At 36.0% G+C, this 18,575-nt stretch overlaps 3 protein-coding genes across 5 annotated transcripts in view; 2 read left to right on the top strand and 1 right to left on the bottom strand.

The window, feature by feature from the left end:
* Positions 1–18,575, bottom strand: part of CCDC38 (coiled-coil domain containing 38) — a 66,203-nt gene that overhangs the window by 9,168 nt on the left and 38,460 nt on the right. For 2 of the 3 annotated variants that reach the window (XM_072973206.1, XM_072973208.1), the window contains 3 exons: positions 17,663–17,868; positions 15,657–15,750; positions 12,518–13,597 (listed from right to left, as the gene is read on the bottom strand). In XM_072973206.1, the coding sequence (XP_072829307.1) occupies positions 13,484–13,597; positions 15,657–15,750; positions 17,663–17,868 (414 nt within the window). In that variant the 3' untranslated portion in view covers positions 12,518–13,483. Of the gene's footprint in view, positions 1–12,517; positions 13,598–15,656; positions 15,751–17,662; positions 17,869–18,575 lie in introns of those variants that run through there. The other variant, XM_072973207.1, reaches the window with a different exon arrangement.
* SNRPF (small nuclear ribonucleoprotein polypeptide F) lies at positions 4,742–12,442 on the top strand. The gene is made up of 4 exons (XM_015248366.3): positions 4,742–4,890; positions 6,778–6,903; positions 11,646–11,710; positions 12,308–12,442. The coding sequence occupies exons 1-4, from the start codon at positions 4,888–4,890 to the stop codon at positions 12,372–12,374; spliced, it is 261 nt and encodes an 86-aa protein (XP_015103852.1). The 5' UTR covers positions 4,742–4,887; the 3' UTR covers positions 12,375–12,442.
* AMDHD1 (amidohydrolase domain containing 1) overlaps positions 14,609–18,575 on the top strand; it is a 61,162-nt gene continuing 57,195 nt past the window's right edge. The window contains exon 1 of the mRNA XM_072973210.1: positions 14,609–15,227. The gene's annotated coding sequence lies outside the window, so the exon portion shown is untranslated. The remainder of the gene's footprint in view (positions 15,228–18,575) is intronic.

Raw genomic sequence — 18,575 nt, 5'->3', positions numbered from 1 at the left:
TTTTATTTGGAAAAATTAGTTTAATTTTAAATTAGGCAATGCATTCAAGAAATCCCAAAATAGAACACATAAAAAGGTACACAGGACTTGAACAGACATTTCTCCAAAGAAGATATTCAAGTGACCAATAAGCACCTAAAAAGATGCTCGACAACATTAGTCATTAGGGAAATGCAAATCAAAACCACAAGGAGATGGTTTATTATTATTATTAGGATTACTAGGATGACTGTAATATTTTTAAATGATAAATAAGTGTTGGTGAGAATGTGGAGAAATTGGAACTCTCATACATTGCTAGTGGGAATATAAAATGGTGCAGGCATTGTGGAAAACAGTTTGGTAGTTCCTCAAAAAGTTAAACATAGAATTACCATATGACCCAGAAATTCGACTCTTAGGGATGTATCCAAAGAAATGAAAACAGATACTCAAACAAATACTTGTACATGAATGTTCATAGTAGCACTATTCACAATAGCTTAAGGTGAAAACAACTCAAATGTCCATCGACAAAAACACGGATAAACAAAATGTGAGATATATAGGTAAATACATATGAATATTACTCGGCCATTAAAGGAATGAAGTACTGTTACATGCTACAATGTGGATGAACCTCAAAATATTATGCTAAATGAAGGAAGTCAGGCATCAAAGGCCACATATTGTATAATTCCATTTACATGAAACATCCAAAACAGGTAAAAAAAAGCAGAGGCAGAAAGTAGGTTGGTGGTTGCCAGGGGCTAGGGGGAGGGGGAAAAAGGAGTGACTGCTTAGTAAGTACAGGATTTTCTTTTGTGTGATTTAAAAGTTTTGGAACTACATAGAGGTGGTGGTTGCAACAACACTGTGAAAGTACTAGATGCCACTGAGTTGTATGTTAATTTTATGTTATACAAATTTCACATTAATAAAAAGAAAATTTTAAAAAATGTATACAGTGAAAAGCCTATCTTTGCTTTCAGTTCAGTTCCTACCACATCTATAAGTAACCAGTGTTCTTAGTATCACAGGGCTCCTCCTATATATTGATATATATGCAAATGGACATAGTGTTATCCCCTCTCTCTTTTTTTTCATGCAGAGGTAGAATGTCATATAACTTATTCTGTGCCAAGATTTTCTCAGCAATTTATCTCAGAGATGTCTGTGACATGGATACTCTTGAACACAGGCCAGTTATTTGGCAAAAAGTTCCTCAATCTGGTTTGACTGGTATTTCCTGATTAAAAGATTCAGATTATGTACCTTTGGTAAGAATACCACAGAAATGCATCTTCTCATTGCATCGTACTAAGTAGCATACAATTTTGATTTGTTCTGTTGTTAACAATGGTCATATAATCATTGGATTAAGGTGGTGCCTGCCAGGTTTCTCCACAATAAAATTATTTCTTCCCTTTGTAATTAGTTAGCAATCAATCCTATAATATGTGCTAGTAAATACACTATAATGATGTTTTCAGTGACATCTTCTGCTATCTTATATACTGCCATTTTTATCTGACCTTGTGTATATGAATAAATGTTGTGTCCACTCAGATTTTCTCAGTCTCACCTGTCTCCCGGGTCCTGCCTCGGCTGGGACTGACTACTCAATGGGGTCCCAGGTTCATCCACCTGAAGCTCCTCCAACCATGCTAAGCTGTAAGGCCTGGGACCTGATTTCCTCAGCTATGCCCAGGTACCACAACCCTTGGTGTGGAGGAGTTAAGCCTGTCCAGAGATGCTCTATGTGGCCAAGCAACTGGCTGTTTTCTGTGAAGGGGCAGTGGCCAGCTTGGTAATGTAAAACCTGGCATTTTGTTTTCATTCCTCCCTGTCTTGCCTTGTAGCTTCACTCTTACTGCCTTGGGATTGTGCCGGCCAATAAATCATTCACACTGAAAATTTTTACTCAGCGTCTATTTTACAGGGATCATGGGTCTGACACCATGTAGGAATTTCTCTTTGATCAGTGTAATAGAAACAACTGCTTTTCCTGAATGATTTTTTAAAAATATTATAGATACTATATCATGTAACCAATCATATTTCTCTCTTTGTTAGGACTCTATACAAATGTGTAGCTCGTCTCTAGTCAAGGCATGAGGCAATATAGTGTAGATGTCTGAATTCTAATCTTGTTTCTTAAATTTTTTTCTTTCTTTTAAATTGAAGTATAGTTGGTTTACAATGTTTTGTTAGTTTCTGGTGTATAGCATAGTGGTTCAGTTATACATATATATATTCCTTTTCATATTTCTTTTCATTATAAGCTATTACAAGGTATTGAATATAGTTCCCTGTACTATAGAGTAGGACCTTGTTGTCTATTTTATATTTAGTAGTTAGTATCTGCAAATCTGAACTCTCAATTTATCCCTCCACCACCCCTCTTCCCCCCACCCCAGTAACAACAAGCTTGTTCTCTATGTCCGTGAGTCTGTTTCTATTTTGTAAATAAGTTCATTTGTGTCATTTTTAAAGATTCCACATGTAAGTGATATCATGTGGTATTTTTCTTTCTCTTTTTGGCTTACTTCACTTAGAATGACAATCTCCAGGTCCATCCGTGTTGTTGCAGATAGCATTATTTTACTCTTTTCAATGGCTGAGTAGTATTCCATCATAGATATATAGATATAGATATATATAGATACAGTTATAGATATAGATACACCACATCTTCTTTATCCATTCATCTGTTGATGGGCATTTAGGTTGTTTCCATGTCTTGGCTATTGTAAATAGTGCTGCTATGAACATTGGGGTGCATGCATCTTTTCAAATTAGAGTTCCTCTGGATATATGCCCAGGAGTGGGATTGCTGGATCATATGGTAAGTCTATTTTTAATATTTAAAGGAATCTCCATATTGTTTTCCATAAAGGCTGTACCAAACTACATTCACACCAATAATTTAGGAGGGTTCCCTTTTCTCCATAACCTCTCCAGCATTTATCATTTGTGGATTTTTTAATGATGGTCATTCTGACTGGTGTGTGGTGATACCTCTTGTAGTTTTAATTTGCATTTTTCTGATATGAATTCTAATCTTATACCTGGTTCTATTATTTTCTTTCTATCCTTCATTACTTCATTATTTCTTCTGTTTGTGTTTTTTTTAATACAGTTTCAAATCAATGGTAGAATAAAGCAGAAGATAAAAAGTGTGTAGCTTAATATAATGAGAAAAGAACTCAAAAGAAAGACAGAGGCTATTCTGGGTCTATCTCTAATTCATGATATGACCACGCTGTCATCATCTACAAAATTAGAGGTTTAGTCTAGGTATCTGTAGGGTTCTGTCCTAAGTTTAAAATTCAATGATTCACCAATGCCGACTTAAGAACTGGAGCACACTTGGCTCCTAACCACAATATCAGGTTTCCTTTGAGGTAGGATTCTCTTTCTACAATGGTAGAAAAGAGATTTGGATTCTAACCTAGGTGTAGTGCCTATATGATTGAGGAAATTAATATATTTTGAGTCTTAATTTCTTCATTTGACAAAAATACCGTATCTCCTAGGTTTGACATAATATGTATAACACTTCTACCAGACAGAGGCACTCAATCTTGCCTACCTCCCTGCCCCTCACTCCTTAAATCTACTCTGGTCATAACTGATTCTGACCATAATCATAGAAAAAAAATGTTGAGATTAGGAGAATAAAGAAAATAAAAGGAACTGCTCATCAATTTCAAAAGTAACTTTCTAAATTCTTTCTCTTCTTGCATTTTTATTTGTGGTTTTATTTATTTATTTATTTATTTAAGGGAGAGCCAGCATTGTGTAAAGGAAAAATCTTAGGCTTTGGAGGCATTTCACCTTCCACTTTCCAAAGTCTTACCCACTACTCCAGAATGCCTCAATATACAACATTTAGATCTCAATTCCAAATTCATCTCCTTAGGGCCGCAAAAACAAACCAAAACAAACAAACAAAAAAGCCCACTAAAAAAACCCCAGTACTACAAGGTGTGTATTCTCCAATAACTGCATTTAGCATTCCAGATCATTGAGGTGAAAGTCTGTACTCGAGAAAAACAAGTGAAATTCTGATCAATATCATTACATTGGAAGGATTAATCGTGATTGCGCAAACATCCCCCACGTCCTGAATTATGAATACAGTATAAATACTGTAGCGGGTCTTTGCTCGCAATGCAAAAGCAAAAGATGTACAGGAAGACCACCGCACCATATTTTAGACACCACCTGATCTCATCTGAAATATACTCTGTACTTGAGTCTCTTCGATGCGTTTCAACTCCCTTAACCTATCTAGTTTTGCTTTTCCCACTTCCTCTTTAGTGGGATAAAATGAGCATTACAGAATACAGAGCAGTCAGATAGAAGAGGACCTGGGCAGAGGGGCCACCAAAGCATAGAATCTGTAGGAAAGTGAGGAAGAAACTGGAGAGCTCCGAACTCGTTCTCACAGATGTACAACAAAGGAAACACCCATCAGCCAAGCTGGAGAGAAATCACGCTCTACAGGGTACAGAGCGAACCCTCGAAGCAGGTGAGCAAACTCAGGCGGACCTCACTGCCTGAGCAGCCTAACAAGTACCCTCCCGCGGCGGCCGAGCGGCGGAAGGTTTCCCACAGCTCCTTGCGCCTCCAGGAAGGCGCGCAAGCGCGCAGCGCCGCTGGTTGCCGGGACACACGGCGTAGCCACCTTCTCCAATCAGCACGCATCTCTTTCCGCCCAATCACAGAGGCCGAGAGAGCCGTGGTCGGAGGTGAAAGGTCACGCTGCTATTTGGCGGCCATTTCTCTTGAAGCTCCGCGGCTGGCGACATACGGCAGCCGCTCCAGTCAGGAGGGTCGAACGACAGCTGAGTCGGCGGCGAATAGCCTCCAGCATTTGCCCACTACTGCATCAGCATCGCGATGGTAAGGAGAAAGGGAACGGCCGGAGTCGCTAGAGAGCGCGAAAGAGAGCGGGTGACCAGCCTCGTCGGGCCTGATTCGCGCGTTTCCCATTCATCCGCGTGAGGCGCCTCGCACCGGGCGGCCTGCCGCTTTCTCTCTTTCTGGGTTTCTGAGCCGCGCCCTCCTTCCGATGCTCTCCCTTCCCCCTCATCTTTCTTTGAACTCGAGCCTGAGGCGTTTTTGCTGCCTGGGGCCACAGGTTCAGGGTAAAAATGAAGCGGTTTTTCACGTCCCACATATTACAGTCCAAAATCTGCTTTCATCCCGTGATGTTGGGAGGCCTCACAGCCCTTTGGGATACACAGCCCAGACTTTGAGCATTCATTTGTTAGTTTAGCAAATATTTATTAAAACTCCTGCTACCTGCTAGGGCCAGGTAATGTTCTAGGCGCTAGGAATATAAGGTGAAAAGTACTGATGCGGACCCTGCTCTAGGTTAACTGAATCTGTGTAGGAGACAAACATTAATAAAATAACGAAGAATATGTAACTTCAGTAATGTTAAATGCTAAGAAGGAAGCAAACAGGATGCTGTGAGTGGGCGCTGTGGTACATTAGAAGAGTGGCTAGTGTGGCATCCCTGGGAGGAGGGATTTAACCAGAAACGTGAACGATATGAAATATAGCCCTTTAAAGAGCAGAAAGAAGAGTGTGTACAAGAAACACAGGGAACATGAACATAGAGCCTAAGGAAAGAAGGACTGGCCAGTTGGAGGAATTGCGAGAAAGCCACAGCTGCTTGCAAGAATAGTGGTAATGAAATATGGTCGGGCAAGATCTCTTAGGCCATATAAGGAGGTCTGGATTCTACTTCAAGTGTAATTGGGAGCCATCAAAAGATTTTAAGCAGAGATAGGGCATGATAAAATAATACTTTCAGTGTGGCTAGTAAGTTGGAAAAAGACAAGAGTGAAAACTAGAGATATATTTGAGATTGTTCTAAATATGCTTATCTTAGAGGGGTTTAATAGCCAAGTTCTTGGTTCCTTTCTTTGGGATGATGTGAACAGATGAGGGAAGGAAAAAAAGTCTGAATTCACTGGGGATACTATCGGTTTCCTGAACAAGCAACCATTAAATGGTTGCCCATATGTAAGAGACACTGCTAAGTCAAGTGAAACTCAGTCCTAACTCCTGGAATTCAAAATGAAGTACTGTCAAGCGTGATCTGCCCCTTCCTCCTTCTGTAACCTCATACAAAACTAACTTATGTGTCCCTGATATCACCTTGTTAATTCACTCTTTCCTGCTTTTAAGTAGGTAGCCTCCTCTGCCTATAACAGCCCTTTTCCCTCTGGAAATACTTCTCATCCTTTAAAACAGAGGCATTACTTTGGGCAACTCTTCCTTTTCTCTTAACCCTGGGTTGTTTGGTACTCTTGTAGCACATCTCCTGTTACTACATTGGAAAATAATTGTCTATTTGTGTATGTTTTGACCCTCCCTCTTGCACTGGGGGCTTTTTGAGTACAGGTGTTTTTTTTGGGGGGGGGTTGTTTGTTTTTTTTAAAACTGCCTTTACCTTTGTTTCTTTATAGCCTGGAACAGTGAGTGATGGTATAGTAGGTTTTCAGTGTTTCTTAAGTGAACAGTGAATACTTTTTGTGAGTCTTAATGGAGTGAAGATTAAATTGACTGAGTATTTAAATTTCTCTGATGCTCTTCAACAAGTAAAAGTGAAAATTATGTAATAAAGCTAGAGGGAGTCAGAGTCAAGAGTGCTTCATTTGGATACCATAAAATATTGGTGATTTGGTAGAGAAGAGAGTAGGTAATGGAAGCCAAGCTAAAAAAAATAATTGGATTTTGTGTGTGTGTGTGTGTGTGTGTGCTTTGTTCTTTGTACAGAGTTTGCCCCTCAACCCCAAACCTTTCCTCAACGGATTAACAGGAAAGCCAGTAATGGTGAAACTTAAGTGGGGAATGGAGTACAAAGGCTACCTGGTGTCTGTAGATGGCTATATGAACATGCAGGTAAGCTGAAGAGTTATAAATTACGATTATTAAATTATATTTATTTTTTGACACCTTATTCTTCGAAGGTTTAGTGTGACTTACAAGTATATAATTTAGCTGACAAACGTAAAGCAAAATTCAGGAATAAAGTCAAGGCCAGGGAGATATTATAATTGTGATGAAGTGTTTATGAAGACATGTTAAGCCAAAGTTGAGTCACAGATTTGACTCTTAGTGGTTAAAGTAAGAAGAACTGAGACATTTGATTCACAATGCCATAAGAGAACTTTTGCTCTTAGTTTGAGGAAAAAGCAAAACTTTTCCTAGCACTTAGCTCTGAGGGAGAATTTGAGTGAAATTCTTAAGTCTTTGATGAATGATGAATTCACAACATCAAAGTAATTTGATGAAAGCAATTCCTGAGGGAGAAGACAGACTGACCAAAGGAATTGATGAACTGACTACATGTCTGTTAAACTAGCTTCTGTAAATGTTTCAGCCAGGTGGTTGTTTTTTTTTTTTTTTTTAGCATTGTGGTAAAATATATATTACAGAATTTATCACTTTAACCTTTTCAAGTGTGCAGCTCAGTGGCATTAACTACATTCACATTGTTGTGCATACATCACAATTACCCATTTCCAGAACTTTTTCATTATACCAAAGTGAAACTCTGTACACATTAAACAGTAACTCCCCATGCCCCCATTCCCTGGTATACACTATTCTTTTTGTCTTTATTCTGGGTATCTCGTATAAGTGGAATCTTATTTGTCCTCTTGTGTCTGGCATGTTCATTTAGTATGATGTTTTCAAGGTTCATCCATGTTGTAGCATGTATCAGAGTTTTATGGTTGAAATAATATTCCATTGTGTATAGTTGTCCCTCGGTATCCTTAGGGGACTGGTTGCAGGACCTATCTGGAACATGGTATACTGAAATCCACAGATACCGAGTCCATAGTTGGCCTTCCATATCTGTGGTTCTGCATCAGTTCTTCTGTGCAGTTCAAGCCCATGTTGTTTGAGGGTCAACTATATATATTGCATTTTAACCCATTCTTCTCCTGGTGGATATTTGGATTGTTTCCACCTTCTGGCTGTTGTGAATAATGCAGTGGACATAGGTGTACAAATACCTGTTAGAGTCTCTGCTTTAAGTTCTTTTGGATCTGTATCCAGAAATGGAATTGCCAGATCTTACAGTAATTCTTTGTACAATTTTTTGAGGAACTGCCAGACTTTTCCACAGCAGCTGCACCATTTTACACTCCATGTACAAGGAATCCAATTTCTTAACATGCTCACCAACACTTGTTATTTTCTTTTTTTAACTATAGTCATCCTAATGAGTGTGAAGTGGTATCTTATTGTTTCAATTTGCATTTCCTTAATGATTAGTGATTTTGAGATCTTTTTTGTGTTTATTAGTTGATTACGTATCTTTTGAAAAATACCTGTTCATGTCTTCAGCCCATTTTAAAATTGGGGTGTTTAGTTGTTGTTATTGTTGTTGTTGCTTGATTATAATAGTGTCCAGCCAGGTTTTGAGGGAACAGTTTGAGGTTATATTTTGCTGAAGCTTAGGCATTTATGTGACTAATTAATGGCTGATAAATGAACTTTAAAGCTTGCCTAAATAGGTGGTCAGTCCAGTCATGATTCCAGGTATTCTGTTTTAGTAGTGTTTGTAGGCTCAAAGCTGAGATTTTTCCTTAAGTTAAGAGTTTGCCACCTGAACAGATGACACTCAGATCCTTCAAGTTCTTATAGAGCATGGTTTTGGCCTGGAAAATCCTCTAAGCAAGAATCTTTTACTTAGGCCATAGAAAAATCTGAAGACTGTACCTATTGTGCTGAAAGTGTTGCAAACTTAGATAGTGGTGATAATTACACAATTTTATAAGTATACTAAAAACCACTGACTTGTATACTTTAAAAGAGAATTTTTGCTATAGGAATTATATCTCATTAAAAGAAAGGAAGAACAAATGCCCATCAAATGTTTGGTTTTACAAGTAATGTAGCTTCCTAGTGAGCCTACCATTTTTACAAAATGTATCTCAGAGTAACTAACATTATGATGCTTTTGAGTTTGTTTTTTTGCTTAGTCAGTATTTATTGAGAGCCCATTACGTGCCTGGCATTGTGAATACACCAGTAAACAAAACAAAAGTCCCTGCCTTCAAGAAGATTATGTTTTAGTGGTGGGAGATGGTAATATAATGTGATGTGATATCAGGTAATGATAGATGCTTTGAAGAAAAAGCAGAAACCGAGAATGGAGTGACAAAAATATGCATATTAGATAGGGTAGCCAGGGAAAGCCTCTCTTGAGAAAGCAAAGTTAAGCAGAGACCAGAATGAATTAGCAGCTGAAGATATTTGCGAAAAGAGCATCCCAGTTTGAGGGAACAGCAAGTTGCAAAGGCTTTGTGGCAGATACATGCTTTTTCTGTTCAAGGCATGGCAAGAAGGCCAGGGCAGAGTGAGTTAAGGGACGAATGATAGAAAGGTTGGAATGGTAGTCAAGGAAGGCCTTTTAAGAGATTGTAAGAACTTTGAATTTTATTTAAAATGTGGTAGTATACAAACAGCTCATATAACTCGGTAACAAAAAAAAAAAACCCACCAAAAAACAAACAATGCAATCAAAATGAGCAGGAGACCTAAATAGACATTTCTCCAAAGAAGAAAGGCAAATGAAAAGATGCTCAACATCACTAATTATTTAGAGATATGCAAATCAAAATTACAGTGAGGTATCACCTCACACCAGTCAGAATGGCCGTCATGAAAAAGTCTACATATAATAAATGCTGGAGAGGGTGCAAGGAAAAGAGAACCCTTCTACACTGTTGGTGGGAATGTAAATTGGTACAGCCTCTATGAAGAACAGTATGGAGATTCTTTAAAAAACTAAAAATGGAGTTACCATGTGAACTAGCAATCCCACCCCAGACATAGATCCAAAAAAGATGAAAACTCTTAACTCAAAAGGTACATGCACCCCATGTTCATAACATCACTGTTTATAATTGGCAAGACATGGAAGCAATCTAAGTGTCCATCGATAGATGATGAATGGATAAAGAAGATGTGGTGTGTGTTTACACACACACACACACACACACACACACACACACAATGGAATACTACTCAGCCATACAAAATAATGAAATAAAGCCATTTGCAGCAATATGGACGGACCTAGAGATTATCATACTAAGTGAATTCAGACAGAAAAAGACAAATATTATGTATCATTTATATATGGAATCTAAAAAATAATACAGATGAACTTATTTATAAAGCAAAAGTAGACTCATAGATGTAGGAAACAAACATGGTTACCAAAGGGAATGGGGAAGATAAATTACAAGTATGGGATCAACAGATACACACCACTATAAATAAAATAAACAAGGATTTACTGTATAGTACAGGGTACTATATTCAATATCTTGTAATAACCTATAATGGAAAAGAATCGGAAAAAGTATATATATATAATTGAATCACTTTGCTGTACATCTGAAACTAATGCAATATTGTAAATCAGCTATAGTTCAATTTTTAAAAATGTAATGAAGGCCTTTGGAGAATTATATGATTTAGAAACCAATTAAATGTTGGTGAACATCTGCTGAAAATAATCACTTTTTTAAAAAAAATTAGTTGATGTTACAAGTTTTGGTGTTTGTTTGTTTTTTAAATGGGGGTACTAGGGATTGAATCCAGGACCTTGTGCATGCTAAGCATGCGCTCTATCACTGAGCTATACCCACCCACAAAATTAGTTGATGTTAATACATTATTTCTGAGAGCTATTACATAGAAAACTGATTATCTCAGTAGCCACGTTTTTTCAGACAAAGCCATATCCTTTGGGTACAAGAAGTTACTTTCTTTTCTCTACAGGGGAAAGAATAATGTCCAGTACCATTTATTAATTCACTAACATGTTTTAAATGCCTCACCTCACATCTTCTCTAAGCCCCCTTTTTCTTTCTCTTTGCCCACTTGCCTAGTTACTGAAGGAAACTTCCTTCTTTCCTATCTCTCCTGTTTTCTTTTGTGAGTCTCAGTAGTGCTGATCATAATTTTTAAAAACTGCAAGTAAAGTTTATTACCTATGTATAGAAAGAAAGCTAAACATTTTGATGTAAAATGAAATAATAAAGTTCTCTGAAATAACTGTGAAGTTCACTCTTAATTGTTTAACCTCAAGAACTTGTTCTTTCCTGTTTATTAGCACATAATTTTAAAAAATTCTTACTCAGTTCTTTGGTTTGGTTGTTGACTAATATAAAAGTGTTTGGTATTTTAGCCATAGCTTTTGTATCCATTGGGTTCCTCAAAATGATATAATGCTATTACTCCAAGAAAAGTTGATACCTGGTTCTTTAGAACTGAGTTATTCACAGCTTATTCGTAAATTGGAGACTCTTCCTCAACATGTTGTTTACCATTTAATAGAAAGAAATAGTATGTTACTGAGAAACTTAAAAAATTGTGTTGAAATGAACTTTATTATATATTAGTTCTATATCCATCAATGTAAAACTTTAGTGAATATTTATATGAAACCAAAAAGTACTACAATGGTAATAGAAAGCTGATCTTCTAATTATTATTTATTGATAAATGTGAGTGTTGGTACCAAAAGGTCTCATAATAAGTCCTCTCACCAGTATTAGGTGTGTAATAGTATTTTCCTCCTATATGATTATATTAATACATTTTCTTTTTATTTAAAGCTTGCAAACACAGAAGAATACATAGATGGAGCGTTGTCTGGACACCTGGGTGAAGTTTTAATAAGGTAACAAAACAGTAATAGTATATATAAGGAGTTATTGGTGAGCATTAGAAATACTTGTTTAAATAAACTAATTAGTGCCCCAACCTCAGAATTACTTTTAAAAAAAATCACTATTAATTTAATATAATATTCTACTACTAGACTTTAAGAGTCTTGAAATCATTAAACTTGACAAAGCAGATTTAAGTATTTTGGAGCTATTCATTAAGATTTTTTTTCTAGTGTTGAAATTAAACTTCCTAGCTCTTAACTGTACCTTTTTCAGTGGTTTTAGACACAAGAGCTTGGTTTTAAATTTTAGGTGGGTCTGGCTGCTGTTAGGGATTTTTGTATTATATTTATTTTCTACCACTAGCTTCACACCTCCAAATTGTAGTCATTATTCCCTTTGGAAGATTATACAGATATCATTGTATAACAACCACATGGTAGAAAAATGAGTACCATGTGCTTTTTAACAAAATAAATTTTTTTAAAACGAGAAATAAATGATATGTTATAAATTTAGCATTCGTATTTTTGAAATGAAAAAGTCTAGTAATAGTAATATATGGTTTCTGGTTGGAACAACAAAATGGACTGTTTTTCTGTTTACAGGTGTAATAATGTCCTTTATATCAGGGGTGTTGAAGAAGAGGAAGAAGATGGGGAAATGAGAGAATAGCGTCTTTTGGGGGGAATTTTTTTATATATATTTGTAGACAATAAAGATTTGTTTGTTTTTCATCTTGACTGCGAGCTGTTCATATTCAGATATTTGCATGCAGAGTTCAGATGTTGAAAGAACTGAAAGATTATTCACAGAACTAATGGTTTAAAAGCTATCTAGCTTTATTCAAGTTGGTTTTCATATAAGCCCAATGCTGTATTTTTTTTTCTATAAGGGACATTTTTATGCTTTATAAATGTTTATGAAGATGAACTTAAGCCCTTATCTGTAATTACATATTAACTGAAACTTAAAAGCAACCATTCTTTTAAAGTTATTTTTGAGCCACTTTTGACATACATAAAGTTAAATATTTTCACAGAATTAATATAGATTGTATTATTTTCCTTAGTAGTCAAAAAAATTACATGTTAATTCTATATCATTTGTAAGCTAAATGATGTACATATTATAGCTAAAATTGAAACATTACCTGAAAATTAAAATGATTTTGAATATAGAACATAACAAATTGTGAACTGATATTTAGACTGAAGGCATATGGTTTGTTCACTTAAAAGAATTAAGTTTTCTGAACAGAACTCCTTAATATGAATTAAAAAACAATCTCAAATGTTTGGAGAACATAACCTGTTGGTTTTCATCTAAGTTTTAAACTCCACAAAACCTGTATTTTAGAGGTGTACATTGTTAAAATGTATACTCCACAGTAATAAAATGTACACTATGAACTTCCCTGTGGGCTGGTTGAAAAAGAGATCTTTTAAAGTCTCATGTAGTCAGAGAATGTCATTATTACACTTAAATGGTCATTCACCATATGGTTACATCAATAAAGTAACTTTGGATTTGTATCTCCAACTGGGACAATAGAAAGTATAGATGTAAAAGTTTAGCTATATAAAATAATGGTTAGGATAGATAATAAAAGTCTTCAACAAAAGGAAATAACTCCTATTTCCAATCCTAAGGACCTTTTAGAATAAGGGCCTGTCTTCTTAAATTGGTTAGGCTTCCATATGGGGCAGAATAATGCCATTATTAAAAAGCAAAATCTATAAAATATTCCTTAAGCATTCTGGTAAATGTCTTACTGCTCCTATTCAAGTGAAGAAATATTCTTCCTCCAGTGATTTTGTTTTCGTATCCTTGACTAAAAGTAGTTCATGTTTGTTACCAGATGGAGGTTTTGAACGATAAATAAGTCGTCTTCCCAGCTGAAACAAAAGAAAAAATATTTGATATTCTTCACATAACCATTTTCTATTGAAGTATAACTAAAATACTAATATTAACTTCGATTTCTCCAAAGAATAATATAGTTTAAAATAGCAAATAATTACAATTACAAAGGTATTGAAAACCTAATGTATGTCCACTGTAGGCAGAGTTAACAAATGGAGTGTCATAGTATGCAGAAGACAGAGCAGTTAGGTTTTATGGGGAAGTGGGAGGATTTAGGTAAAGTCATCAAATAGCTTATATTTCATATATGGTAAGCCTAGAAAAACACCATGTTTGAGGCCAACATCTCATTTCTCAGTACTGCTACAGCTAGTTTCTCCTCCATTGGTTAGATCACTTTTCCTCTCCTGAGCACCAGTTGACTGACATTTAAAAATCCTGTTAAACAAAAACTTGAGAAAACCATGTACTATCTTCTTAAGTACTAGTAATCCTTTTGGCTTTTGGAGGTGTTCCCACCAGGAGAGGCTTAGGGACACCAGGGATGCACCCCTATTCTTTCTCTCTGGGGCATATACTCAAGTATATCACTCTGATTTTTCTTTTTTAGTCTCCGCCCCCTTTTTTTTGTTTTGCTTTTATATCTGATTTATGTAAATTAAATGGATAAGAAAACTATTATATTCAATTGGACTTAAAATTTGATGGGACATCTCCATTGTGTCTCAAAAGGGGCACCAACCCTGTGTGTGACTGTCCCCTGCATTGCAGACTGGTATTCCTGGCTCCAGGGAACTAAATAACAATAGGAATCCTCCCCTTCATTATACAACAAAAATGTCCCTTGAGGACTGGAATCCTTAAATTCCTTTTCTAAGTCAGTTTTATTTTCACTATCAATGGTTTCCTTTGATATCCTTGATCATTAATTTCTGTCTAAGAAAATTGCCAGTGATGAAGTATCCTACCTAACTGGGTAAAAACTTCTGTCAGAGATCATACATTGTTGACTTATCAACATTTAAAAAAAAATTTTTCTTCCAGATTTAGTTTTCATTCTCATTTTTAGTCTGTTAATTCAATACACATTTATTAAGTGTCGACAATGTGCCAGACATTGGGAATACTAAGGTCGTAAAACTCATTCATGGTCTAGAAGGAAAGATGGATGTATTCAAAAATAATCACTTTAATTTGGTGGGTTTAGTGAATAATAGTATATATACACCTAGCAAGGTGATGAATAGTTAATTCTCTCTTGGGAGGAGAGGACAAGACAGGTCTTCATAGGTAGAGCTGACTAGATAAGTACAGACCTTTAAAAATGAAATGCTTGTTTAAATAAAATGAAAGTAATCATCACTTTTTGATGTAGTACGTATTAACAGTTACCATACTTCAGAACTTTAAGTACTTAACCTCAAAGTTTGGTTGTAAGGCACACAATAAGCATTCACTATAAGTTAGCTATGCTTGTGGTAAGAATCAATGTCCACGTTAGCTTTGTAGATAATTATGAAATTGCCTCCCTGGAATATATTTCAGACTCTAACTCAGAGGAGGAAGAGTGGCATATAGAAACAAAAGACCCTTCACACCCTGGGGGAGTCACCGACCACATGCATTTGATGACTGCCCAGTGCTAAACTTCTTATTGAACAGGTAATCTTGCAATATGAAAAACCTTGACTTCTGGTCAGATTCTGCTGTTAAATCTGAAGTGACTCTGGGTAAATCATTTTAAATTTCAACTATAAATCTCATTTTTACAATATGAGGATTAGAAAATCCAGTTATATATGTAATTCAGTTATTATTTTTTTAATTCTCTAGTTTCATGCACCTGGAGGTAAAGAAAAAGAGGAGAGAGGAGAGGTTTCTTTTACTAAAAAAATGAGTCTAATGGAGAACTGTAGACCCAGTAATTTGAATTATTCTGAAATTATCAATGAACTAGAGAGTAGTCAGTTGAAGCTGTCAGCAATCTTACCGAAGTTCAACTTGGATAAATTAGATTAATTAGGTATTTTGTTTTAATAACACAGAAACACACATTGATGTAGCTGGACTTACTAATAACAAAACACAAACCTTTTTCTTTGGCTGTGCTACTGCTCTTTCCAGAGCAGCTTTTAGCCTTTCCTCCTGGTGTTTTTGTTTTTCTTTCATTTTCTCTTCACGCAATCTGTCGAGAGGAAGACATTGTTCTAACTATAAATTACAGGAAGTAAAAAAGACTTATTATATCATTACTATTTGGTAAAGAATTAATCTGAATATTATAAGATCTCATTTAAGTTTAAATAAAAATAAGACTTCATCTTCACCCATAACTGTGGAGTTTGAATATTCAGGTGAAATCTCAACAACAAATCCTGTTTGTGTTGAAATGGAAAGAAAGTGCATGTCACCATTTTGGAATAAGTAAAATCTACCCAGATCTTGGTTTAAAACAGGCACCTCAGCAAAGCCTTCTTGTCATTCCACTTAGAGTTCAGTACTTCACTGTTAATCTGTATGACAGCCACTTGAATTAACTTCCAGCAGCTTCCTCTCTTTTTAAACCTTTTTTTTGAAGTATAACGTGCAGAAAAGTATACAAATCACATGTGTATATAGTTCAATGGATTACCATGAAAATGTACTTTCCAGTAAATCTCTGAATGTTATCCTCAAATTAAGACCAAGAAATACTATTTGTCTTTGTTCTATTTAGGATTGTTGTGAGGGTAAAATTAGATGACCTGTACAAACTGCCTAGTCCACTGCCTGGTGCAGAATGATCACTCAACAAGTGATAGTTACTTAATGGATGTGTATAATTATCAGTGTAACATTCACTGAACATTTTTTAATGCAAAATTAGCTGTTAGGTACCTCCAAACCATGAGACAATCCACTAAAATTCTCCTTTTGTTAAGAATAATAAATAATTGGAATTAGATTCTTGTTTCACTACTGGAAATAGTGGTAATTACAGTTCAGTGAGAATATATTTACTACTGTGAAAAAAATGCTGTTGGTGTAATTAGTCACAGGTCATCTTACGGAAGGAGTGATCTTTCATTTATTATTTCTTTAAAAATTTGCTTTATATTCAGTAAAATTCCATCAGGGTCACCTTAATATATTATAAACTTTGATTTTATATGGGGGAAACAGTATCCCCCCACCCCAGTAAAGTAGTAAGCAGTAACAAACAGGCTAATTTTAACGGCTAATATTTGAGTGCTTAATTATATGCCAAGCATGCTTTAGTACTTTTACATAGATTATTTAATTTAATCCTCACAACAATCCTATGGGATAAGTACCATTATTACTGCTATTTGACAGATAAGGAAATTGAAGCTTTAGACAGGTTATGTGGCCTGACTAAGGCCCCAAGCTACTCAAAGATGTGGGGACCTGGAGGGGGGCGGGTGAGGGTGGTGGTATGTGCTCCAGAGATGATAATCGTTATGAGATTGTCTTGAGGAATAAACAAGTTAACAAGTAAATGCTATGTATGTAAGTGTTGGCAGTTAGGAACTGAGGAAAACCCTCATTACATGGCTCTGACTTTCAAACAATTCTTTGGTTGTTTCTTGACTTAAAAGATTGAGTCTCCTTATAGTTTTCCAGTGAAGTGCTCCTAATTTTGTGCTTTAGGTCGTTCACCACAAGTGTTGTCCTCCTTCCATGTGATAGTTCTTTGAAAATTTTCATGTAAGTGGTGAATATTCATTCTGAAAATTCACTTTTTCGGGCTAGAAGGACCCTTCGCGCATCCCAAACTATGTCAGTTGCCCCTGGCACACTCCTTCCTTCACAATGCTCATTTTACCATTGATAACGGCATATTTATTTCTTAAGCATACTTGATGAATTTGTCTCCACACTAAATAATAGCTCTATGAGGAGGGCAGAGCTGGGTTTGGGTCTGCTGTGTCTCTGTATAACAGAGACACGGCAGAGCTGGGTTTGGTTCTGCTGTGTCTCTGTATAACAGAGACTTGCCATATAACAGAGACCAACTCAATGTTTGTGGGATCCAAGCAAAAACAGCTTCTTAGTAAGTCTTTCACTACACTGATATCATAAGATTGTGACTGTACTTCTGCCGTCGTTCTTTCTGTTTCATCCTCTCAATTGCCTCCACATTTTCTTTGGGAATGGATTCAATGAGATCACTCAATTCCACCAGGCGAGACTCGACTTTTACCAGCTTTTGAACTGGGTTGAGGCTGCCGACCTCAGCATCTCCAATGCAGACTTTATACACTTGATTAATTTTTTTACTAAGAGAGTCTATCAGCTTTTCCTGAGATTAAGAAGAAAGGAGCAGAAAACATTTCATTACTATGTGCTTGTTCATTTCAATAAATGTAAAATTCCATTTTACTGTACTATAGTGAAAAGGCTGTTATGTGCTACTGTTTTCCTTTTTTCAAAGAAAAACTTTAAAACAACATAGAACAGTGAGAAAATGCAACAGTGAATTTACATCATAATTTATAGTCAGATCATTACTGTAGTAACACTTTGGATTATTTTCTCTAAAAATATTTCAGTCTAGACATAACAAGTAATTTAATATGACAGACTGTCTTTTTGCTTGAATGTTTATGTTTTTGTGTATCAGAAGTCCATTCAAGTAGAAGCAACATACATGTTTCAATTTTTTTTTTTGGTCACTCCAATGCATTTCCTTGCAGCACAGTGTGTGAGCCCGCCTTTTTTTTTGCACTTACTACTCTAATTACTAAAACTCCATTCCTGTATGATAGTTATTTGCATACATGCCTTATTTTCTTTCCCTCCTAGACTGTAAGCACCTGGAAGGCAGGAGCTTTTTCTTAGACTTATATCTAGAACAGCGCCTTGCGTGTAACTGTGCACTTAATAAATGTTTGCTGAATAAATGAATGCATTCTCTGAGAGGAAAAAAAAGTTACAAGTAAACAGAGTCCCAGGCTGGCCTACAAAACCTTCTGAGGAGTTTTCACTCTCTCCATTGGGAAGCCATTG

Source organism: Vicugna pacos, chromosome 12 (genome assembly GCF_048564905.1).
Source record: "Vicugna pacos chromosome 12, VicPac4, whole genome shotgun sequence".
Taxonomy (NCBI): domain Eukaryota; kingdom Metazoa; phylum Chordata; class Mammalia; order Artiodactyla; family Camelidae; genus Vicugna; species Vicugna pacos.
The sequence above is the reverse complement of the archived record's forward strand: the minus strand, read 5'-3'. Positions and strand labels throughout refer to the sequence as shown.